Source organism: Telopea speciosissima, chromosome 4, assembly GCF_018873765.1.
Source record: "Telopea speciosissima isolate NSW1024214 ecotype Mountain lineage chromosome 4, Tspe_v1, whole genome shotgun sequence".
NCBI classification, from domain to species: domain Eukaryota; kingdom Viridiplantae; phylum Streptophyta; class Magnoliopsida; order Proteales; family Proteaceae; genus Telopea; species Telopea speciosissima.
Window position 1 is genome coordinate 51,510,269 of NC_057919.1, and position 26,560 is coordinate 51,536,828.

The following is a 26,560-nucleotide window of genomic DNA, read 5'->3' on the forward strand; positions in this document are numbered from 1 at the left end:
ACCGAAAATGAACATAGGAGGAAATAGGTATCGATTCGACGGTCACGATCCTCAACATCGCATCCACACGTCTAATAAAAGATAAAGACATTTTTTAGAAAATCCCAAACCCAAAAAATTATAGAAATGCCCCCAAATAACCCCATACGGCCCACCCGGTCTGGTTTAAACCGTTAATGAATATGTGCTGAAATAGGTATCGATTCGAAGGTCAAGACCCTCAACATCGCATCCACACATGTAATAAAAGATAAGGACTCTTTTTAGAGAATCCCAAACCCAAAAAAGTACAGAAATGCCCCCAAATAACCCAAAACGATCCACTCGGTCTGGTTTAAATAGAAAATGAACATATATCGAAATAGGTATCGAATCGAAGGTAACGACCCTCAAGATAGCATCCACACGTCTAATAAGAGATAAGGACACTTTTTGGAAAATCCCAAACCCAAAAAAGTACAGAAATGCCCCCAAATAACCCCAAACAACCCCCCGATCTGATTTCAACCGAAAATGAACATAGGATGAAATAGGTATCGATTCGACGGTCACGATCCTCAACATCACATCCACACGTCTAATAAAAGATAAAGACATTTTTTAGAAAATCCCAAACCCAAAAAATTATGGAAATGCCCCCAAAGAACCCCATACGACCCACCCGGTCTGGTTTAAACCGATAATGAATATGTGCCGAAATAGGTATCGATTCGAAGGTCAAGACCCTCAACATCGCATCCACACATGTAATAAAAGATAAGGACTCTACTTAGAGAATCCCAAACCCAAAAAAGTACAGAAATGCCCCCAAATAACCCAAAACGATCCACTCGGTCTGGTTTAAATCGAAAATGAACATGTGTCGAAATAAGTATCGAATCGAAGGTCACGACCCTCAAGATAGCATCCACACGTCTAATAAGATATAAGGACACTTTTTGGAAAATCCCAAACCCAAAAAAGTACAGAAATGCCCCTAAATAACCCCAAACGACCCATCTGGTCTGGTTTAAACCGAAAATGAACATCTATCGAAATTGGTATCGATTCGAAGATCACGACCCTCAACATCGCATCCAAACCTGTAATAAGAGATAAGGACACTTTTTAGAGAATCCCAAACCCATAAAAGTATAGAAATGCCCCCAAACAACCCCAAACGACCCACCCGGTTTGGTTTAAACCAAAAATGAACATATGTTGAAATAGGTATCGATTAAAACGTCAAAACCTTCAACATCGCATCCAAATGTCTAATAAGAGATAAGGACACTTTTTAGAAAATCCCAAACCCTAAAAAGTACATAAATGCCCCCAAATAACCCCAAACGACCCATCTGGTCTGGTTTAAATCGCAAATGAACATATGTCGAAATAGGTATCGATTAGAAGGTCACAACCCTCAACATCACATCCACACATCTAATAAGAGATAAGGACACTTTTTAGAAAATCCCAAACCCAAAAAAGTACAAAAATGCCCCCGAATAACCCCAAACGACCCACCCGGTCTTGTTTAAACCGATAATGAACATATGCCAAAATATGTATCGATTCGATGGTCATGACCCTCAACATCCCATCTACACGTCTAATAAGAGATAAAGACACATTTTAGAAAATCCCAAACACAAAAAAGTACAGAAATACCCCCAAATAACCCCAAACGACCCACCCGGTCTGGTTTAAACCGAAAATGAACATATGTCGAAATAGGTATCGATTCAAAGGTCACGACCCTCAACATCGCATCCACACGTCTAATTAGAGATAAGGACACTTTTTAGAAAATCCAAAACCCAAAATAGTACTGAAATGCCCCCAAATCAGCCCAAACGACCCACTCGGTCTGGTTTGGACAAAAAATGAACATATGTCGAGATACGTATCCATTCGAAGGCCACGACCCTCAACATCGCATCCACACGTTTAATAGGAGATAATGACACTTTTTAGAAAATCCCAAACTCAAAAAAGTATAGAAATGCCCCCAAATAACCCCAAAAGACCCACCCGGACTGGTTCAGACAAAAAATTGTTAATATTTTGAAATACGTATCGATTCGAAGGTCACGACCCTCAACAACACATCCACACGTCTAATAAGAGATAAGGACACTTTTTAGAAAATCCCAAACCCAAAAAAGTACAAAATCCTGCGAAATAACCCCAAACGACCCTCCCGGTCTGATTTAAACCGAAAATGAACATAGGCCGAAATAGGTATCGATTCGACGGTCACGATCCTCAACATCGCATCCACACATCTAATAAGAGATAAAGAGACTTTGTAGAAAACCCCAAACCCAAAAAAGTACAGAAATGCCCCCAAATAACCCCAAACGACCCACCCGGTCTAGTTTAAACCGAAAATGAACATATGTCGAAATAGGTATCGATTCAGAGGTCACGACCCTCAACATCGCATCCACATGTCTAATTAGAGACAAGGACACTTTTTAGAAAATCCCAAACAAAAAAAAGTACAGAAATGCCCCCTAATAACCTCGAACTGCCCACCCGGTCTGGTTTAAACCGAAAAAGAACATATGTCAAAATCGGTCTCGATTCGACGGTCACGATCCCCAACATCGTATCCACACGTCTAATAAGAGATAAAGACTTTTTTTAGAAAATTCCGAACCCAAAAAAGTACAGAAATTCCCCCAAATAAGCCCAAATGACCCACTTTGTCTGGTTCGGACAAAAAATGAACATATGTCGAAATACGTATCGATTCGATGGTCACGACCCCCAACATCGCATCCACACGTCTAATAAGAGATAACGACATTTTTTAGAAAATCCCAAACACAAAAAACTATAGAAATGCCCCCAAATAACCCCAAACGACCCACCCGGTCTGATTTAAACTGAAATTGAATATGGGCCGAAATAGGTATCGATTCGACGATAACGATTCTCAAGATCACATACACACGTCTAATAAGAGATAAAGACACTTTTTAGAAAATCCCAAACCCAAAAAAGTACAAAAATGCCCCCAAATAACCCCATACGATCCACCCAGTCTGGTTTAAACCGATAATGAATATGTACCGAAATAGGTATCGATTAGAAGGTCACGACCCTCAACATTGCTTCCGCACGTCTAATAAGAGATAAGGACACTTTTTAGAAAATCCTAAACGCAAAAAAGTACAGAAATGCCCTCAAATAACCCCAAACGACCCGTTTGGTCAGGTTTAAACCGAAAATGAACATATGTCGAAATAGGTATCGATTCGAAGATCACGACCCTCAACATCGCATCCACACGTCTAATTAGAGATAAGGACACTTTTTAGAAAATCCCAAACCAAAAAAAGTACAGAAATGCCCCCATGTAACCCCAAACAAACCACCCGGTCTGGTTTAAACCGAAAATGAACATATGTCGAAATAGGTATCGATTAGACGGTCACGACCCTCAATATCACATCAACACGTCTAATAAGAGATAAGGACAATTTTTAGAAAAAATCCCAAACCCAAAAAAGCACAAAAATGCCCCGAAAAAACCACAAACGACCCACCCGGTCTTGTTTAAACCGATAATGAACATATGCCGAAATAGGTATCGATTCGAAAGTCTTGACCCATATCATCGCATCCACACGTCCAATAAGAGCTAAAGACACTTTTTAGAAAATCCCAAACCCAAAATAGTACAAAATTGCCACCAAATATGCCCAAACAACCCACACGGTCTGGTTCGGACCGAAAATGAGCATACGTCGATATACGTATCGATTTGAAGGTCACGATGCTCAACATCGCATCCATACGTCTAATAAGAGATAAGGACACTTTTTAGAGAATCCCAAATAAAAAAGTATAGAAATGCCCCCAAATAACCCCAAACGACCCACCCGGTCTGGTTTAAACCGAAAATGAACATACGATGAAATAGGTATCGATTCGACGGTCACGATCCTCAACATTGCATCCACACATCTAATAAAAGATTAAGACAGTTTTTAGAAAATCCCAAACCCAAAAAAGTACAGAAATGCCGCCAAATAGCCCCAAACGACCCACCCAGTTTGGTTTAAACCGTAAATGAACATATGCCGAAATAGGTATCGATTAGAAGGTCACGACCCTCAACATTGCATCCGCACGTCTAATAAGAGATAAGGACACTACAAGAAATTGGTGCAATGGCGGCACTGGGTTGAGCTATTGCGGCATATTTTACAAATGTCGTCATATGTGAAGATATACCGACATTTTATTAAAAATGTCGTCATATATAAGGGTATAACGGCGCATGGGTATAAATGCCGTCATGTAAAAATATATAACGGCGTTTCACCACAATCGCCGTTAAATAAAGTAGTTTTCGTGGCATGTTTTTTAACAAGCGCCACTTTAGTTTAATATTTAATAATGGTCTAATATTTTTGTTAACGGTGATTTTAGAGAAATGCCATTGTATATCACAATACAACGACGTTTCTAGATAAACGCCATATAAAATAAATATTTTCAGTGAAAAAACCCCGAAATCTTTTCACTTCCCCGCTTTGCTTCTCTCTCTCAAAACCTTTTTGTTTCCCGCTCTTTCCATCTCTCTCTCAAAGTTCTCTGAAATCTCTTTCCACTTTCAACCGTCAAGTTCTCTCGAAATCTCTTTCATACGATAGAGCAACGTTGAATCGGCGACACCAATTCTCTCAACTCCCACAAGGTTCGATCCCATTGAACCCTTCTCCTCTGCTTTTTTCTTACATGTTTTGATTTGTCAAAATGTATTAGTTCTTGTGTTTGATCTGTTGTTAGTATTTCAAGTTTTTTATCCAGTATTCTTTTGTTTAGGGTTTTTGTAGTTAAATTCTCTGTCTTAAATTTTTTTTTTTTAATCTTAAACTCTCCTTTCTCTCTCGCTCTCTCTGTTTCGCTTCGATTTATTCTGTGTTTATCTTTGGATTTGCTTATATAGTTTATATATGTATGAACATGTGGTTTTGATCTTTGAGAGGGAGAGTATTTTCTACTTCTCTCTTCCATCTTCGTTCATTCGATTCTTTTGCTTCGTTTGAGCACCAAAAAAGATGGGTTTGATTTCTGGAATTCTAATGGGGATCGTTGTCGGCATCGCTTTGAGGGCATGAGATTTATGGAGCTTTATAGAGCTTTATGACCTGTGGGGTTTTGATATATCATACTACAGTACTACTACTACTGGGTATGGTCGTATGGACGAAGGAGTCTGGACTAAAAATTAAGTGAGAGAGAGAGACCTTTTAAGCTGTGACCTGAGGTAGCTTGCTTGCGGAGGAGTACCCTTTGTTTAGTTGGCTTTTGGCACAAGGACCAAGAGTCCTTTGTGAGAGTGTGAGGTTGACATGACGCTCTAACCATTCACTTTCCATCTTCAGCAGGCCTCTCGGGATGGAGAAAACAAACAAGGTGTACAAAGGGGGGAGAGACTAGACAATTAGAGAGAAAACAAAAGTTGGAAGCCGGGGTGGGGTGGGGACATGGGTTACGAGATATGATTGGGACTTATTCCTCGACGATGCTCGCTCTCTTTTTAGCTCTCTGAAGGGAGGAAGGAGGTTTACCAAAAAAAAAAAAGGTAGGACGGAAGGAAGGGTAGGGGAATTGAGGTGGAGTGATAGGGTGGGGGACACAGGACAACCACTCAGAGCAGTGTCCGGATTTTGGGGGACATGGATAATACCCAACTTCTATCTGGGTTTCTTCTATTTCTTAGATGGCTGGATGCAGTTGGGGCTGGAGTAGGTCTGGTTGGGACTGGGATTGGGGCAGGAGTAGAGCTTGTTGGTGCTGTGGGCAGTGACCTCAGCAAGGCTGGAAAGTTCATGTGCAGGACCATTACAGTGACATCAAGCAGCTCCAAGAAGAGTGGTAGCAGCGCTCTTGTAACACCATAAGAAAATGGTGGTGCAAAGCCGGCATGAGCTTTCCTATATTATCTTAGCCTTTGGTAACTGTGATACGACCTTTTGATTTGTAGTATTTTAGTATCTTATATGATTAGTTGAAGGTTTGAAATCCTTTTCTTCCCTCTGTTACATCTCTTAGATCCCTATTGTTTAGGTTGGAAAATGAATGGCATATGAACCTGTGTTTATAAGGACTAAGAGTGTACTTGGCACAAGATCAGTCATGCCCTTTTGACATCTTGTTACCCACGACCAACTGTCCTATCCAAGATGAAATTTTATCTCACCAAGATTTCTATAAAAGTGTAATCATGCTTATCTACAACATTTATGAATATGCAGATACTCCTAATTCCCCACTAAGCTCATATTCTAAGACAACTCAGCTAAGCTCCCTAACTTTGTTGAGCCATCCATTGTCCATCTCTACTTTCCTACTGTACGACAGTAGGGGTGTCAAAAAACCTAATAGTATCATCCATAGCTACAACCCCTTTAAGCTGTTGTGGACTCTCTTTTTCACTGCTCCCATTAACTACAAAGCCAAAAGAATAAAGAGAAGGAAAGGCATGCCACTGCCATCAGCTGGTTGGATTTCAAACTGCTATTTGGCAATCAGATATATGAGAACATATAAAAAGAAACTTGGTGACATAAGTAGCAGTAGAACTAACTACTACCCAGACTCGGTGACATGAAAATCCTCCTTGTATTATGACCCATTTCCTGATATATAATTCCCCCAACATAATCTTTATAATCTAATCTAATACAACAATACAATGGGAGGTGATTGGTGAAGGGGTTCATGCCTCCTAGAGTAAGAACAGAAACTATAGCACACACATATATCAAAACACAAGTTACTAATTGTGTTTATTGATCAATGGAATGCCACCATACCATTTATGAATCATGAGTCAACAGTCCATTCCCACCATCCCCCCCCCCCCCCCCTTCTCATTACTGTCCAAGCAATGAACCAATAGATAGCTAAGACATTCAAAACTAGTAGCTATCAAAGCCAACCAGAAATCAATTTTCTTTTTTTTCTTTTTTTTTTTTTAAGAACAATCCCACCTCTAGCATTTAACCTGCTTAATTAAATTTTGAATTGGAGTTCTAGCAAGGACAATGACAACAAAGATTTAATATAATAGTCATACGAATAAACACCAGAATTTTTTAAGATTTTATCACATATGCTAGGTAAAGCCTACAGTCTCTCTTGGAGTATACATCCAAACAGTTCTATAATTTTGATGTTGAATGGGCCTCGCATTTTCTTCGTATCCATCATGAACTGCATCCCTTAATGCCCTTACTTGCTCCCATGAAACTGTCCTTACCTTCTTGGTTATGGTCCAAATAACACCCTCCGTGCATGGAGGAACAGTAAGAGATCCTATGTATCTGTAATATTTTCTGCTCCCAAACTTAGTATCTCCAGGATCAATAATTCTTACATCCTTCTCTGTCATTCCAACTGAGCAAAGTTGAGGGACCAGCTTAGATAGGAAATGATCAGGTCTACCATATTTGTAGGTAATTCCAACAACAAATATCTATCCAGATTCACTATAATGAACAAGGTGCAGCTCCAAGATGTACCTTGAGCAATTGAAGGTGTGCTCAGAAGGTGAATGCCAATGACACTGTTTTAGACTGTAATCTGTCCCATTTATATTAGTAATCCCTGCATCTCCTATCCATTTAACAACAATATCATGTCCCCTATTTATCACCTTAGCAGGGGCAGATCTGTAGTCCCTCTTTAATTTCCCCAAACCAGGAAAAACTTGAACCCTTTTGTTGAAAAGATCAATGGGCGATTGCATTTCTCCATTGGCACAAGTTTTTCAATGTGGGTCGATTTTGGCCCACTGCTCTGGCCCATTGTCACTTCCTTCCTGGTAACCAATTGCTGTCTCATCTTCCACTTCAATTTCAATAGCTTTGCAGATGAAGAGTGATAAATGAAGGGAAGAAGTGAGGAGGAGAAAAGGAAAGCTGATGTTGGTGAACATTGAGTTTGGTTCTTACTGTGCTTTACTTCTCTTTATTTGTTTTAAGTTCGCACTTGACAAGCATATATACTTACTATAATTGTGATTTTGTTTCAATGCAGGTTTAGGTGATGGCTGAGCAACAGAGTTCTGGGGACCCTAATGCATCATCGTCATCATCATCTACAAGTATAACATTTAGAAGATCCCAAATGCAAAAAAGTACAGAAATGCCCCCAAATAACCCAAAACGATCCACCCGGTCTGTTTTAAACCGAAAATGAACATATGTCAAAATAGGTACCGAATCGAAGGTCACGACCCTCAAGATAGCATCCACATGTCTAATAAGAGATGAGGACACTTTTTAGAAAATCCCAAACCCGAAAAACTACAGATATGCCCCCAAATAACCCCAAACGACCCACCTGGTCAGATTTAAACCGAAAATGAACATATGTCAAAATTGGTATCGATACGAAGATCACGAACCTCAACATCGCATCCATACCTGTAATAAGAGATAAGGACACTTTTTAGAGAATCCCAAATCTAGAAAAGTACAGAAATGCCCCCAAATAACCCGAAACGACCCACCCGGTCTGGTTTAAATCGAAAGTGAACATATGTCAAAATAGGTATCGATTAAAACATCACGACCCTCAACATCGTATCCAAACGTCTAATAAGAGATAAGGAAACTTTTTCGAAAATCCCAAACCCAAAAAAGTACATAAATGCCCCTAAATAACTCAAAACGATCCACCCGGTCTGGTTTAAACTGAAAACGAACATATGTCGAAATAGGTATCGATTAGAAGGTCACAACCCTCAACATCACATCCACACGTCTAATAAGAGATAAGCACACTATTTATAAAATCCCAAACCCAAAAAAGTACAGAAATGCCCCCGAATAACCCCAAACGACCCACCCGGTCTTGTTTAAACCGATAATGAACATATGCCGAAATATGTATCGATTCGATGGTCATGACCCTCAACATCACATCTACACGTCTAATAAGAGATAAAGACACTTTTTAGAAAATCCCAAACACAAAAAAGTATAGAAATACCCCCAAATTACTCCAAACGACCCACCCGGTCTGGTTTAAATCGAAAAATGAACATATGTCAAAATAGGTATCTATTCGAAGGTCACGACCCTCAACATCGCATCCACACGTCTAAGAAGAGATAAAGACACTTTTTGGAAAATCCCAAGCCCAAAAAAGTACTGAAATCCCCCGAAATAACCCCAAACGACCCACCCGGTCTGATTTAAACCAAAAATGAACATTGGCCAAAATAGCTATCGATTCGACGGTCACGATCCTCAACATTGCATCCACACATCTAATAAAAGATAAAGACACTTTGTAGAGAATCCAAAACCCAAAATAGTGCTGAAATGCCCCAAAATCAGCCCAAACGACCCACTCGGTCTGGTTCGGACAAAAAATGAACATATGTCGAGATACGTATCATTTCGAAAGTCACGACCCTCAACATCGCATCCACGCATCTAATAAGAGATAAGGACACTTTTGAGAAAATCCCAAACTCAAAAAAGTATAGAAATGCCCCCAACTAACCGTAAACCACCCTCCCGGTCTGGTTCGAACCGAAAATTACCATATGTCCAAATACTTATCGATTCGAAGGTCACGACCCTCAACAACGCATCCACACGTGTAATAAGAGATAAGAACACTTTTTAGAATATCCCACACCCAAAAAAGTACAGAAATCCCCCGAAATAACCCCAAACGACCCACCCGGTCTGATTTAAACCGAAAATGAACAAAGGCCGAAATAAGTATTGATTCGACGGTCACGATCCTCAACATCGTATCCACACATCTAATAAGAGATAAAGAGACTTTGTAGAATATCCCAGACCCAAAAAAGTATGAAAATGCCCCCAAATAACCCCAAACGACCCACCTGGTTTGGTTTAAATCGAAAATGAACATATGTCGAAATAGGTATCAATTCGAAGGTCACGACCCTCAACAACGCATCCACACGTCTAATTAGAGATAAGGACACTTTCTAAAAAATCCAAAACCCAAAATAGTACTGAAATGCCCCCAAATACGCCCAAACGACCCACTCGGTCTGGTTCGGACCAAAAATGAACATATGTCGAAATACGTATCGATTCGAAGGCCCCGAACCTCAACATCGCATCCACACTTCTAATAAGAGATAAGGACACTTTTTAGAAAATCCCAAACATAAAAAAGTATAGAAATGCCCCCAAATAACCCCGAACAACCCACCCGGTCTGGTTTAAACCTAAAAAGAACATATGTCGTAATAGGTATCGATTCGACTGTCACGATCCCAAAATCGAATCCAAACGTCTAATAAGAGATAAAGACATTTTTAGAAAATCCCAAACCCAAAAAAGTACAGAAATGCCCCCAAATAAGCCCAAACGACCCACTCGGTCCTGGTTCGCACCGAAAATGAACATATGTCAAAATACGTTTTGATTAGAAGGTCACGACCCTCAACATTGCATCCATACGTCTAATAAGAGATAATGACACTTTTTAGAAAATCCCGAACACAAAAAATTACAGAAATGCCCCCAAACGACTCACCCGGTCTGATTTAAAAAGAAACTAAACTTGGGCCGAAATAGGTATCTATTTGACGGTAACGATTCTCAAGATCGCATACACATGTCTAATAAGAGATAAAGACACTTTTTAGAAAAACCCAAACCCAAAAAAGTACAGAAATGCCCCAAAATAACCCCATACGACCCACCCAGTCAGGTTTAAACCGATAATGAATATGCGCCGAAATAGGTATCGATTCGATGGTCACGTCCCTTAACATTGCATCCACACGTCTAATAAGAGATAAGGACACATTTTATAAAATCCCAAACCCAAAAAAGTACAGAAATGCCGCCAAATAGCCCCAAACGACCCACCCAGTTTGGTTTAATCCACAAATGAACATATGCCGAAATAGGTATTGATTAGAAGGTCACGACCCTCAACATTGCATCCGCACGTCTAATAAGAGATAATGACACTTTTTAGAAGATCCCAAACGCAAAAAAGTACAGAAATGCCCCCAAATAACCCAAAACGATCCACCCGGTCTGTTTTAAACCGAAAATGAACATATGTCGAAATAGGTATCGAATCGAAGGTCACGACCCTCAAGATAGCATCCACACGTCTAATAAGAGATGAGGACACTTTTTAGAAAATCCCAAACCCGAAAAACTACAGATATGCCCCCAAATAACCCCAAACGACCCACCTGGTCAGATTTAAACCAAAAATGAACATATGTCGAAATTGGTATCGATACGAAGATCACGACCCTCAACATCGCATCCACACCTGTAATAAGAGATAAGGACACCTTTTAGAGAATCCCATACCTAGAAAAGTACAGAAATGCCCCCAAATAACCCAAAACGACCCACCCGGTCTGGTTTAAATTGAAAGTGAACATATGTCAAAATAGGTATCGATTAAAACATCACGACCCTCAACATCGCATCCAAACGTCTAATAAGAGATAAGGAAACTTTTTAGAAAATCCCAAACCCAAAAAATACATAAATGCCCCTAAATAACTCAAAACGATCCACTCGGTCTGGTTTAAACCGAAAACGAACATATGTCGAAATAGGTATCGATTAGAAGGTCACAACCCTCAACATCACATCCACACGTCTAATAAGAGATAAGCACACTATTTATAAAATCCCAAACCCAAAAAAGTACAAAAATGCCACCAAATAACCCCAAACGACCCACCCGGTGTTGTTTAAACCGATAATGAACATATGCCGAAATATGTATCGATTCGATGGTCATGACCCTCAACATCACATCTACACGTCTAATAAGAGATAAAGACACTTTTTAGAAAATCCCAAACACAAAAAAGTACAAAAATACCCCCAAATTACTCCAAACGACCCACCCGGTCTGGTTTAAATCGAAAAATGAATATATGTCAAAATAGGTATCTATTCGAAGGTCACGACCCTCAACATCGCATCCACATGTCTAAGAAGAGATAAAGATACTTTTTGGAAAATCCCAAGCCCAAAAAAGTACCGAATCCCCCGAAATAACCCCAAACGACCGACCCGGTCTGACTGAAACCGAAAATGAACATAGGCCGAAATAGCTATCGATTTGACGGTCATGATCCTCAACATTGCATCCACACATCTAATAAAATATAAAGACACTTTGTAGAGAATCCAAAACCCAAAATAGTGCTGAAATGCCCCAAAATCAGCCCAAACGACCCACTCGGTCTGGTTCGGACAAAAAATGAACATATGTCGAGATACGTATCGTTTCGAAGGTCACGACCCTCAACATCGCATCCACGCATCTAATAAGAGATAAGGACACTTTTGAGAAAATCCCAAACTCAAAAAAGTATAGAAATGCCCCAAAATAACCGCAAACAACCCTCCCGGTCTGCTTCGAACCGAAAATTACCATATGTCAAAATACTTATCGATACGAAGGTCACGACCCTCAACAACGCATCCACACGACTAATAAGAGATAAGGACACTTTTTAGAATATCCCACACCCAAAAAAGTACAAAAATCCCCCAAAATAACCCCAAACGACCCACCCGATCTTATTTAAACCGAAAAATGAACATAGGCCAAAATAAGTATCGATTCTACCATCACGATCCTCAACATCGTATCCACACATCTAATAAGAGATAAAGAGACTTTGTAGAAAATCCCAGACCCAAAAAAGTATGAAAATGCCCCCAAATAACCCCAAACGACCCACCTGGTTTGGTTTAAATCGAAAATGAACATATGTCGAAATAGGTATCAATTCGAAGGTCACGACCCTCAACATCGCATCCACACGTCTAATTAGAGATAAGGACACTTTCTAAAAAATCCAAAACCCAAAATACTACTAAAATGCCCCCAAATAAGCCCAAACGATCCACTCGGTCTGGTTCGGACCAAAAATGAACATATGTCGAAATACGTATCGATTCGAAGGCCCCGAACCTCAACATCGCATCCACACATCTAATAAGAGATAAGGACACTTTTTAGAAAATCCCAAACATAAAAAAGTACAGAAATGCCCCCAAATAACCCCGAACAACCCACCCGGTCTGGTTTAAACCTAAAAAGAACATATGTCGAAATAGGTATCGATTCGACGGTCACGATCCCCAACATCGCATCCAAACGTCTAATAAGAGATAAAGACATTTTTTAGAAAATCCCAAACCCAAAAAAGTACAGAAATGCCCCCAAATAAGCCCAAACGACCCACTCGGTCTGGTTCGCACCGAAAATGAACATATGTCAAAATACGTTTTGATTCGATGGTCACGACCCTCAACATCGCATCCATACGTCTAATAAGAGATAATGACACTTTTTAGAAAATCCCGAACACAAAAAACTACAGAAATGCCCCCAAATAACCCCAAACGACTCACCCGGTCTGATTTAAAAAGAAACTGAACTTGGGCCAAAATAGGTATCGATTCAACGGTAACGATTCTCACGATCGCATACACATGTCTAATAAGAGATAAAGACACTTTTTAGAAAAGCCCAAACCCAAAAAAGTACAAAAATGCCCCAAAATAACCCCATACGACCCACCTAGTCTGGTTTAAACCGATAATGAATATGTGCCGAAATAGGTATCGATTCGATGGTCACGTCCTTTAACATCGCATCCACACGTCTAATAAGAGATAAGGACACATTTTAGAAAATCCCAAACCCCAAAAAGTATAGAAATGCCGCCAAATAGCCCCAAACGACCCACCCAGTTTGGTTTAAACCGTAAATGAACATATGCCGAAATAGGTATCGATTAGAAGGTCACGACCCTCAACATTCCATCCGCACGTCTAATAAGAGATAAGGACACTTTTTAGAAGATCCCAAACGCAAAAAAGTACAGAAATGCCCCCAAATAACCCCAAACGACCCGCCTGGTCAGGTTAAAATAAAAAATGAACATATGTCAAAATTGGTATTGATTCGAAGATCACGACCCTCAACATCGCATCCACATTGTAATAGGAGATAAGGACACTTTTAGGAGAATCCCAAACCCAAAAAAGTACGAAATGCCCCCAAATAACCCCGAACGACCCACCCGGTCCGGTTTAAACCGAAAATGAACATATGTCGAAATAGGTATCGATTAACCCTCAACATCGCTCCACACGTCTAATTAGAGATAAGGACACTCTTTAGAAAATCCAAAACCCAAAAAGTACAGAAATGCCCCCAAGTAACCCCAAACGAACCACCCGGTCTGGTTTAAACCGAAAATGAACATATGTTGAAATAGGTATCGACTAGAAGGTCATAACCCTCAACATCGCATCCACACCTATAATAAGAGATAAAGACACTTTTATGAGAACCCCAAACCCAGAAAAGTACAGAAATGCCCCCAAATAACCCCAAACTACCCACCCGGTCTGGTTTAAACCGAAAATGAACATATGTCGAAATAGGTATCGATTAAAACGTCACGACCCTCAACATCGACTCCAAACGTCTAATAAGAGATAACGACACTTTTTAGAAAATCCCAAACCCAAAAAAGTACAGAAATGCGCCCAAATAACTCCAAACGACCCACCCGGTCTTGTTTAAACCGAAAATGAACATATGTCGAAATAGGCATCGACTAGAAGGTCACAACCCTCAACATCGCATCTACACGTCTAATAAGAGATAAGGACACTTTTTAGAAAATCCCAAATCCAAAAAAGTACAGAAATGCCCCCGAATAACCCCAAACGACCGACCCGGTCAGGTTTAAACCGAAAATGAACATATGTTGAAATCGGTATCGATTAGAAGGTCGCGACCCTCAACAACGTATCCACACGTCTAAAAAGAGATAAAGAAACTTTTTTGAAAATCACAAACCCAAAATAGTACAGAAATGCCCCTAAATAAGCCCAAACGACCCACTCAGTCTGGTTTGGACCGAAAATGAACATTTGTCAAAATACGTATCGATTAGAAGGTCATGATCCTCAACATCGCATCCACACGTCTAATAAGAGATAAGGAAACTTCTTAAAAAATCCCAAACCCAGAAAAGTACAGAAATGCCCCCAAATAACCCCAAACGACCCACCCGGTCTGGTTTAAACAAAAAATGAATATATGCCAAAATAGGTATCGATTTGAAGGTCACAACCCTCAACATCGCATCCACACGTCTAATAAGAGATAAAGACACTTTTTAGAAAATCAAAAACCCAAAATAGTACAGAAATGCCCCCAAATAAGCCCAAACGACCCACTCCGTCTGGTACGGATCGAAAATGAACATATGTCAAAATACGTATCGAATCGAAGGTCACGACCCTCAAGAGAGCATCAACACGTCTCATAAGAGATAAGGACACCTTTTAAAAAATCCAAAACCTGAAAAAGTACAGAAATGCCCCCAAATAATCCCAAACGACCAACCTGGTCAGGTTTAAACCGAAAATGAACATATGTCAAAATTAGTATCGATTCGAAGATCACGACCCTCAACATCGCATCCACACCTGTAATAACAGATAATGATACTTTTTAGAGCATCCCAAACCCAGAAAAGTATAGAAATGCCCCCAAATAACCCCAAACGACCTACCCGGTCTGGTTTAAACCGAAAATGAACATATGTCGAAATAGGTATCGATTAAAACGTCACGACCCTCAACATCGCATCCACACGTCTTATAAGAGATTAGGACACTTTTTAGAAATCCCCAAGCCCCAAAAAGTGTAGAAAATGCCAAAAATAACCCCAAACGACCCACCCGGTCTGGTTTAAACTAAAAATGAACGTATGCTGAAATACATATAGATTCGAATGTCACGACCCTCAACATCGCATCCACACGTCTAATAAGAGATAAGGTCACTTTTTACCAAATCACAAACCCAAAAAATTACAGAAATGCCCCAAAATAACCCCAAACAACCCACCCGGTCTTGTTTAAACCGATAACGAACATATGCCAAAATATGTATCGATTCGATGGTCATGAGCCTCAACATCGCATCTACACGTCTAATAAGAGAAAAAGACACATTTTAGAAAATCTCAAACACAAAAAAGTACAGAAATACCCCCAAATAACCCCAAACGACCCACCCGGTCAAGTTTAAATCGAAAATGAACATATGCCAAAATAGGTATCAATTCGAAGGTCACAACCCTCAACATCGCATCCATGCGTCTAATTAGAGATAAGGACACTTTTTAGAAAATCCAAAACCCAAAATAGTATTGAAATGCCCCCAAATAAGCCCAAATGACCCACTCGGTTTGGTTCGGACAAAAAATGAATATATGTCGAAATACGTATGGATTCGAAGGTCACGACCCTCAACATCGCATCCACACTTCTAAAAAGAGATAAGGACAGTTTTTAGAAAATCCCAAACTCAAAAGAGAATAGAAATGCCCCCAAATAACTCGAAACGACGCACCCGGACTGGTTCGGACAAAAAATTAACATATGTCAAAATACGTATCGATTCGAAGGTCACAACCCTCAACAACGCATCCACATGTCTAATAAGAGATAAGGACACTTTTTAAAAAATCCCAAACCCAAAAAAGTACAGAAATCCCCCCAAATAACCCCAAACGACCTACCCGGTCTGATTTAAACCAAAAACAAACATAGGCCGAAATACGTATGGATTCGACGGTCACGATCCTCAACATCGCATCCACACATCTAACAAGAGATAAAGAGACTTTGTAGAAATGCCCCAAAATCACCCCTAACGACCCACCCAGTCTGGTTTAAACCAAAAATGAACATATGTCGAAATAGGTAACGATTCGAAGGTCACGACTTTCAAGATCGCAACCACACGTCTGATAATAGATAAAGACCTTTTTTAGAAAATCCCAAACCCAAAATAGTACAGAAATGTCTCCAAATAACCCCAAACGACCCACTCGGTCTGGTTCGGGCCAAAAATGAACATATGTTGAAATACGTATCGATTCGAAGGTCATGACCCTCAACAACGCATCCACACTTCTACTTAGAGATAAGGACACTTTTTAAAAAACCCCAAACCCAAAAAAGTACATAAATGCTTCCAAATAACCCCAAACGACCCACCGGGTCTGATTTAAACCGAAAATGAACATAGACCAAATTAGGTATCTATTCGACAGTCATGATCCTCAATATCGCATCCACACGTCTAATAAGAGATAAAGAGACTTTATAGAAAATCCAAAACCCAAAAAAGTACCGAAATGCCCCCAAATAAGTCAAAACGACCCACCCGGTCTGGTTTAAACCGAAAATGAACATATGTCGAAATAGGTAACAATTCGAAAGTCACGACCCTCAAGATCGTATCCACACGTCTAATAAGAGATTAATACACTTTTTTGAAAATCCCAAACCAGAAAAAGTACAGAAATGCCCCCAAATAATCCCAAATGACACACCTGGTCAGGTTTAAACCGAAAATGAACATATGTCGAAATAGGTATCGATTCGAAGATCACGACCCTCAACATCGCATCCACAAATGTAATATGAGATAAGGACACTTTTTAGAGAATCCCAAACCCAAAAAAGTATAGAAATGCCCCCAAATAACCCCAAATGACCCAACCGGTCTGGTTTAAACCGAAAATGAACAAATGTCGAACCACCCGGTCAGGATTGGACCGAAAATGATTATATGTCGAAATAGGTAATGATTCAAAGGTCACGACCCTCAACATCACATCCACACGCCTAATAAGAGATAAGGACACATTTTTGAAAATCCAAAACACAAAAAATTACAGAAATGCCCCCAAATAACCCCAAAGGACCCACCCCACTCTGGTTTAAATCGTAAATGAACATATGTAGAAATAGGTATCGATTCGATGGTCACGACCCTCAACATTGCATCCACACTTCTAATAAGAGATAAGGACACTTTTCAAAAAATCCCAAACCCAAAAAAGTACAGAAATGCCCCCAAATAACCCCATTCGACCCACCTGGTCTGCTTTAAACCGATAATGAATACGTGCCCAAATAGGTATCGATTCGAAGGTCACGACCCTCAACATCGCATCCGTGTGTCTAATAAGAGATAAAGACACTTTTTAGAAAATCGAAAACCCAAAATAGTACAGAAATGCCCCCAAATAAGCCCAAACGACCCACTCGGTCTGGTTCAGACCGAAAATGAAAATATGTTAAAATACGTATCGATTCAAAGTTTACGATCCTCAACATCGCATCCACAAGTCTAATAAGAGATAGGGACACTTTTTAAAAAATCCCAAACCCAAAAAAGGATATGAATGCCCCCAAATAACCCGATACGACCCACCCGGTCTTGTTTAAACCGATAATGAATATGTGCCAAAATAGGTATCGATTCGAAGGTTAAGACCCTCAACATCGCATCCAGACGTCTAATAAGAGATAAAGACACTTTTTAGAAAATCCAAAACCCAAAATAGTACAGAAATGCCCATAAATAAACCCTAACGACCCACTCGGTCTGGTTCGGACTGAAAATGAATGTGTCGCCATACGTATCGATTCGAAGGTCACGACCCTCCCGGTCTGCTTCGGTCCAAAAGTTAACATACGTTGAAATACGTATCGATTCAAATGTCACGTCCCTCAACATCGCATCCACACGTCTAATAAGAGAAAAGGACACTTTTCAGAAAATCCCAAACCCAAAAAAGTACCGAAATGCCCCCAAACAACCCCTAACGACCCACCCGGTCTGGTTCGGACCGAAAATGAACATATGTCGAAATACGCATCGATTCGAAGGTCACGACCCTCAACAACACATCCACACGTCTAATAAGAGATAAGGACACTTTTTAGAGAATTCCAAACCCAAAAAAGTACAAAAATGCCCCCAAATAACCCTAAACGACCCAGCCGATCTGGTTTAAACCGAAAATGAAAATATGTCGAAATCGGTATCACGACCTTCAACATCGCATCCACACGTCTAATCAAAGATATGGACACTTTTTTGATTATCCCAAACCCAAAAAAGTTTAGAAATGCCCCCAAATAACCCAAAATGGCCCACCCGGTCTGGTTTAAACCGAAAATGAACATATGTCGAAATAGGTATCTATTAGAAAGTCACAACCCTCAACAACGCATCCATACGTCTAATAAGAGATACAGACACTTTTTATAAAATCCCAAGCCCATAAAAGTGCAGAAATACCCCTAAATAACCCAAAACGACCCACCCGGTCTAGTTTACACCGAAAATGAACATAAGTTGAAATAGGTATCGATTAGAAGGTCACAACCCTCAACATCGCATCCACACGTCTAATAAGAGATAAGGACACTTTTTAGGAAATCCCAAACCCAAAAAAGTGTAGAACTGCCACCAAATAACCCCACACGATCCACCCAGTCTTGTTTAAACCGTAAATAAACATATGCCGAAATTGGTATCGATTCGAAGGTCACGACCCTCAACATCGCATCCACACATCTAATAAGAGATAAGGACACTTTTTAGAAAATCCTAAACCCAGAAAAGTATAGAAATGCCCCCAAATAACCCCAAACGACCCACCTGGTCAGGTTTAAATCGAAAATGAACATATGTCGAAATAGGTATCGATTCGACGATCACGACCCTCAACATCGCATCCACATATGTAATAAGAGATACCGACACTTATTAGAGAATCCCAAACCCAAAAAAGTACAGAATGCCCCTAAATAACCCTTAACAACCCACCCGGTCTGGTTGAAACTGAAAATAAACATATGTCAAAATAGGTAACGATTCGAAGGTCACGACCCTTAGGATCGCATCCACCCGTCTAATAGGAGATAAATACACTTTTTAGAAAATCCCAAACCCAAAAAATTACAGAAATGCCTCCAAATAACGCTAAACGACCCACCTGGTCAGGATTAAACCTAAAATTAACATATGTCAAAATAGGTATCGATTCGAAGATCACGACCCTCAACATCGCATCACCACATGTAATATGAGATAAGGACACTTTTTAGAGAATCCCAAACCCAAAAAAATACAGAAATGCCCCCAAAAACCCAAACGACCCACCCGGTCTTGTTTAAACCGATAATAAACATATGCCAAAATAATTATCGAGTTGAAGGTCAGGACCTCCAATATCGCAACCACACATCTGATAAGAGATAAAGACACTTTTTTGAAATCTCAAACCCAAAATAGTACAGAATTGCCCCCAAAAAAGCCCAAAAGACCCACTCAATCTGGGTCGGACCGAAAATGAACATATGTCGAAATACGTATCGATTCGAAGGTCACGACCCACAACATCGCATCCACACGTGTAATAAGAGATAAGGACACTTTTTAGAAAATCCCAAACCAAAAAAGTACAGAAATGCCCCCAAATAACCCCAAACGACCTACCCGATCCGATTTAAACCGAAAATGAACATAGAACGAAATAGGTATCGATTCGACGTCACGATCCTCAACATCGCATCCACATGTCTAATAAGAGATAAAGACACTTTTTAGAAAATCCCAAACCCAAAAAAGTACAAAAATGCCCCCAAATAACCCCATACAACCCACCCGGTCTGGTTTAAATCGATAATGAATATGGGCAGAAATAGGTATCGATTACAAGGTCACGACCCTCAACATCGCATCCACACGTCTAATAAGAGATAAAGACACTTTTTAGAAAATCACAAACCCCAAATAGTACAGAAATGCCCCCAAAGAAGCCCAAACGACGCACTCGGTCTGGTTCGGATAGAAAATGAACATATGTCAAAAAACGTATCGATTCGAAGGTCACGACCCACAACATCGCATCCGCACGTCTAATATGAGAAAAGGACACTTTTCAAAAAATCCCAAACCCAAAGAAGTACTGAAATGCCCCCAAATAACCCCCAACGACGCACCCGGTCTGGTTCGGACCGAAAATGAACATATGTCGAAATACGTATCGATTCGAAGGTCACGACCCTCAACAACGTATCCACACGTCTAATAAGAGATAACGACACTTTTTAGAAAATCCCAAACCCAAAAAAGTACAGAAATGCCCCCAAATAACCCCAAACGACCCACCCAGTCTGGTTTAAATCGTAAATGAACATATGCCGAAATAGGTATCGATTCGAAGGTCACGACCCTCAACATCGCATCCACACATCTAACAGGAGATAAGGACACTTTTTAGAAAATCCTAAACCCAAAAAATTACAGAAATGCCCCCAAATAACCCCATATGACCCACCTGATCAGGTTTAAATCGAAAATGAACATATGTCGAAATAGGTATCGATTCGAAGATCACGACCCTCAACATCACATCCACATACGTAATAAGATATACAGACACTTTTTAGAGAATCCCAAATCGAAAAAAGTACAGAAATGCCTTCAAATAACCCCAAATGACCCACCCGGTCTGGTTTAAAGAAAAAATGAACATATGTCGAAATAGGTATCGATTCAAACGTCACGACCATGAACATCGCATCCACACGTGCAATAAGAGATAAGGACACTTTTTAGAAAATCCCAAATCCAAAAAAGTACAGAAATGCCCCCAAAAACCCCAAACGACCCATCCGGTCTTGTTTAAATCGATAATAAACATATGCCGAAATAAATATCGAGTCGAAGGTCAGGACCTCCAATACCGCAACCACACATCCGATAAGAGATAAAGAAACTTTTTAGAAAATCCCAAACCCAAAATAGGACAGAATTGCCCCCAAATAAGCCCAAACGACCCACTCGATCTGGTTCGGACCGAAAATGAACATATGTCGAAATAGGTAACGATTCGAAGGTCACGACCCTCAAGATCGTATCCACACGTCTAAGAAGAGATAAATACACTTTTTAAAAAATCCAAAACCCAAGAAAGTACAGAAATGCCCGTCGATAAAACCCCAAACGACCCACCCCGTCTTGTTTAAAACGATAATAAACATATGCCGAAATAAGTGTCGATTCGAAGGTCAGGACCTCCAATATCGCAACCACACGTCTGATAAGAGATAAAGACACTTTTTAGAAAATCCTCAACCCAAAAAAGTACAGAAATGGCCCCAAATAAGCCAAAACGACCAACTCGGTCTGGGTTGGACCGAAAAAGAACATATGTCCAAATACGTATCGATTCGAAGGTCACGTCCCTCAACATCGCATCCACACGTCTAATAAGAGATAAGGACACTTTTCAGAAAATCCCAAACCCAAAAAAGTACATAAATACCCCCAAATAACCCCATACGACCCACCCGGGCTTGTTTAAACCGATAATGAATATGTGCCGAAATAGGTATCGATTCGAAGGTCACGATCCTCAACGTCGCATCCACACGTCTAATAAGAGATAAAGACACTTTTTAGAAAATCCAAAATCCAAAATAGTACAGAAATGCCCCCAAATAAGCCCAAACGACCCACTCGGTCAGGTTCGGACCGAAAATGAACATATGTAGAAATACGTATCGATTCGAAAGTCACGACCCTCAACATCGCATCCACACCTCTAATAAGAGATATGGAGACTTTTTAGAAAATCCCATACCCAAAAAAGTACAGAAATGCCCCCAAATAACCCCAAACGACCCACCCGGTCTGGTTTAAACCGAAAATGAACATAGGCCGAATTAGGTATCAATTCGACGGTCACGATCCTCAACATCGTATCCACACGTCTAATAAGAGATAAAGAGACTTTGTAGAAAATCCCAAACACAAAAAAGTACCGAAATGCCCCCAAATAACCCCAAACGACCAACCCGGTCTGGTTTAAACCGAAAATGAACATATGTCGAAATAGGTAACGAATCAAAGGTGACGACCCTCAAGATCGTATCCACATGTCTAATAAGAGATAAATACACTTTTTAGAAAATCCCAAACCCGAAAAAGTTCAGAAATGCCTCCAAATAACCCCAAATGACCCACCTGGTCAGATTTAAACCAAAAATGAACATATGTCAAAATAGGTATCGATTTTAAGATCACGACCCTCAATATCGCATCCACACATGTAATATGAGATAAGGAAACTTTTTAGAGAATCCCAAACCCAAAAAAATACAGAAATGCCCCCAAATAACCTCAAACGACCAACCTGGTCTGGTTTAAATCGAAAATGAACATATGTCGAAATAGGTATCGATTCAAACGTCAAGACCCAGAACATCGCATACACACGTCTAATAAGAGATAAGAACACTTTTTAAAAAATCCCAAACCCAAAAAAGTACAGGAATGCCCCCAAATAACCCCAAACGACTCACCCAGTCTAGTTTAAATAGTAAATGAACATATGCCAAAATAGGTATCGATTCGAAGGTCACGACCCTCAACATCGCATCCACACGTCTAATAAGAGATAAGGACACGTTTTAGAAAATCCCAAACCCAAAAAACTACAGAAATGCCCCCAAATAACCCCATATGACCCACCTGATCAGGTTTAAACCGAAAATGAACATATGTCGAAATAGGTATTGATTCGAAGATCACGACCCTCAAAATCGCATCCACATATGTAATTAGAGATAAGGACACTTTTTAGAAAATCTCAAACCCAAAAAAGCACAGAAATGCCCCCAAATAACCCCAAACGACCCACCCGGTCAGATTTAAACTGAAAATGAACATAGGCCGAAATAGGTATCGATTCGACGGGCATGATCCTCAACATCGTATCCACACGTCTAATAAGAGATAAAGGCACTTTTTAAAAAATCCCAAACCCAAAAAAGTACAGATATGCCCCCCAATAACCCAAAACGATCCACCCGGTATGGTTCGGACCGAAAATGAACATATGTCAAAATACGTATCGATTCGAAGGTCACGACCCTCAACATCGCATCCACACGTCTAATAAGAGATAAGGACACTTTTTAGAAAATCCCAAACCCAAAAAAGTACAGAAATGCCCCCAAATAACCCCAAATGACCCACCCGGTCTGGTTCGGACCGAAAATGAACATATGTCGAAATATGTATCGATTCGAAGGTCACGACCCTGAACAACGCATCCACACGTCTAATAAGAGATAAGGACACTTTTTAGAAAATCCCAAAACAAAAAAAATACAGAAATGCCCCCAAATAACCCCAAACGACTCATCTGGTCAGGTTTAAACCCAAAATGAACATATGTCGAAATAAGTATCGATTCGAAGATCACGACGCTTAACATCACATCCCCACCTGTAATAAGAGATAAGGACACTTTTTATAGAATCCCAAACCCAAAAAAGTACAGAAATGCCCCCAAATAACCCCAAACGACCCACCCGATTTGATTTAAACCGAAAATGAACATATGTCAAAATAGGTATCGATTCGAAGATCACGACCCTCAACATTGCATCCACACATCTAATAAGCGATAAAAACACTTTTTAGAAAATCCCAAACAAAAATAGTACAAAAATGCCCCCAAATAAGCCCAAACGACCCACTCGGTCTGGTTCAGACCGAAAATGAACATATGTCAAAAAACGTATCGATTCGAAGGTCACGACCCTCAACATCGCATCCACACATCTAATAAGAGATAAGGACACTTTTTAGAAAATCCCAAACCCAAAAAAGTATAGAAATGCCCCCAAATAACCCCAAACGACCCACCCGGTCTGGTTCAGACCAAAAATGAACATATGTCGAAATACGTATCGATTTGAAGGTCACGACCCTCAACAATGCTTCCACACGTCTAATATGAGATAACGACACTCTTTAGAAAATCCCAATCCCAAAAAAGTATAGAAATGCCCCCAAATAACCCCAAACGACGCACCCGGTCTGGTTCGGACCGAAAATGAACATATGTCGAAATACGTATCGATTCGAAGGTCACGACCCTCAACAACGTATCCACACGTCTAATAAGAGATAACGACACTTTTTAGAAAATCCCAAACCCAAAAAAAGTACAGAAATGCCCCCAAATAACCCCAAACGACCCACCCGGTCTGGTTTAAACCGAAAATGAACATATGCCGAAATAGGTATCGATTCGAAGGTCACGACCCTCAACATCGCATCCACACATCTAATAAGAGATAAGGACACTTTTTAGAAAATCCTAAACCCAAAAAATTACAGAAATGCCCCCAAATAACCCCATACGACCCACCTGATCAGGTTTAAATCGAAAATGAACATATGTCAAAATAGGTATTGATTCGAAGATCACGACCCTCAACATCACATCCACATATGTAATAAGAGATAAGGACACTTTTTAGAGAATCCCAAATCCAAAAAAGTACAGAAATGCCCCCAAATAACCCCAAATGACCCACCCGGTCTGGTTTAAACCAAAAATGAACATATGTCGAAATAGGTATCGATTCAAAGGTCACGACCCTCAACATCGCATCCACACGTCTAATAAGAGATAAGGACACTTTTTAGAAAATCCCAAACCCAAAAAAGTATAGAAATGCCCCCAACAACCCCAAACGACCCACCCGATCTTGTTTAAACCAATAATGAACATATGCCGAAATAAGTTTCGAGTTGAAAGTCAGGACCTCCAACATCGCAACCACACGTCTGATAAGAGATAAAGACACTTTTTAGAAAATCCCAAACCCAAAATAGTACAGAAATGCCCCCAAATAAGCCCAAACGACCCACTCGGTCTGGTTCGGACCGAAAATGAACATATGTCGAAATACGTATCGATTCGAAGGTCACGACCCTCAACATCGTATCCACACGTCTAATAAGAGATAAACACACTTTTTAGAAAATCCCAAACCCAAAAAAGTACAGAAATGCCCCCAAATAACCCCAAACGACCCACCCCGTCTTGTTTAAACCGATAATAAACATATGCCGAAATAAGTATCGATTCGAAGGTCAGGACCTCCAATATCGCAACCACACGTCTGATAAGAGATAAAGACACTTTTTAGAAAATCCCAAACCCAAAAAAGTATAGAAATGCCCCCAAATAAGCCCAAACGACCAACTCGATCTGGTTTGGACCAAAAAAGAACATATGTCAAAATACGTATCGATTCGAAGGTCACGTCCCTCAACATCGCATCCACACGTCTAATAAGAGATAAGGACACTTTTCAGAAAATCCCAAACCCAAAAAAGTACATAAATACCCCCAAATAACCCCATACGACCCACCCGGGCTTGTTTAAACCGATAATGAATATGTGCCGAAATAGGTATCGATTCGAAGGTCACAATCCTCAACGTCGCATCCACACATCTAATAAGAGATAAAGACACTTTTTAGAAAATCCAAAATGCAAAATTGTACAGAAATGCCCCCAAATAAGCCCAAACGACCCACTCGGTCAGGTTTGGACCGAAAATTAACATATGTAGAAATACTTGATTCGAAAGTCACGACCCTCAACATCGCATCCACACGTCTAATAAGAGATAAGGACACTTTTTAGAAAATCCCAAACCCAAAAAAGTACAAAAATGCCCCCAAATAACCCCAAACGACCCACCCGGTCTGGTTTAAACCGAAAATGAACATAGGCCGAATTAGGTATCAATTCGACGGTCACGATCCTCAACATCGCATCCACACGTCTAATAA

At 40.2% G+C, this 26,560-nt stretch overlaps 1 protein-coding gene and 1 pseudogene across 1 annotated transcript in view; one reads left to right on the plus strand and one right to left on the minus strand.

Annotated features, from left to right (window-relative positions):
- LOC122659386 (GATA transcription factor 24-like) overlaps positions 1–5,903 on the plus strand; it is a 51,707-nt gene extending 45,804 nt beyond the window's left edge. The window contains exon 4 of the mRNA XM_043854498.1: positions 5,723–5,903. Coding sequence (XP_043710433.1) covers positions 5,723–5,903 — 181 coding nt within the window. The remainder of the gene's footprint in view (positions 1–5,722) is intronic.
- A 1,172-nt stretch (positions 5,904–7,075) lies between these two features.
- On the minus strand, positions 7,076–7,947 carry LOC122659889 (annotated as a pseudogene).
- Between the last annotated feature and the right edge of the window lie 18,613 nt (positions 7,948–26,560).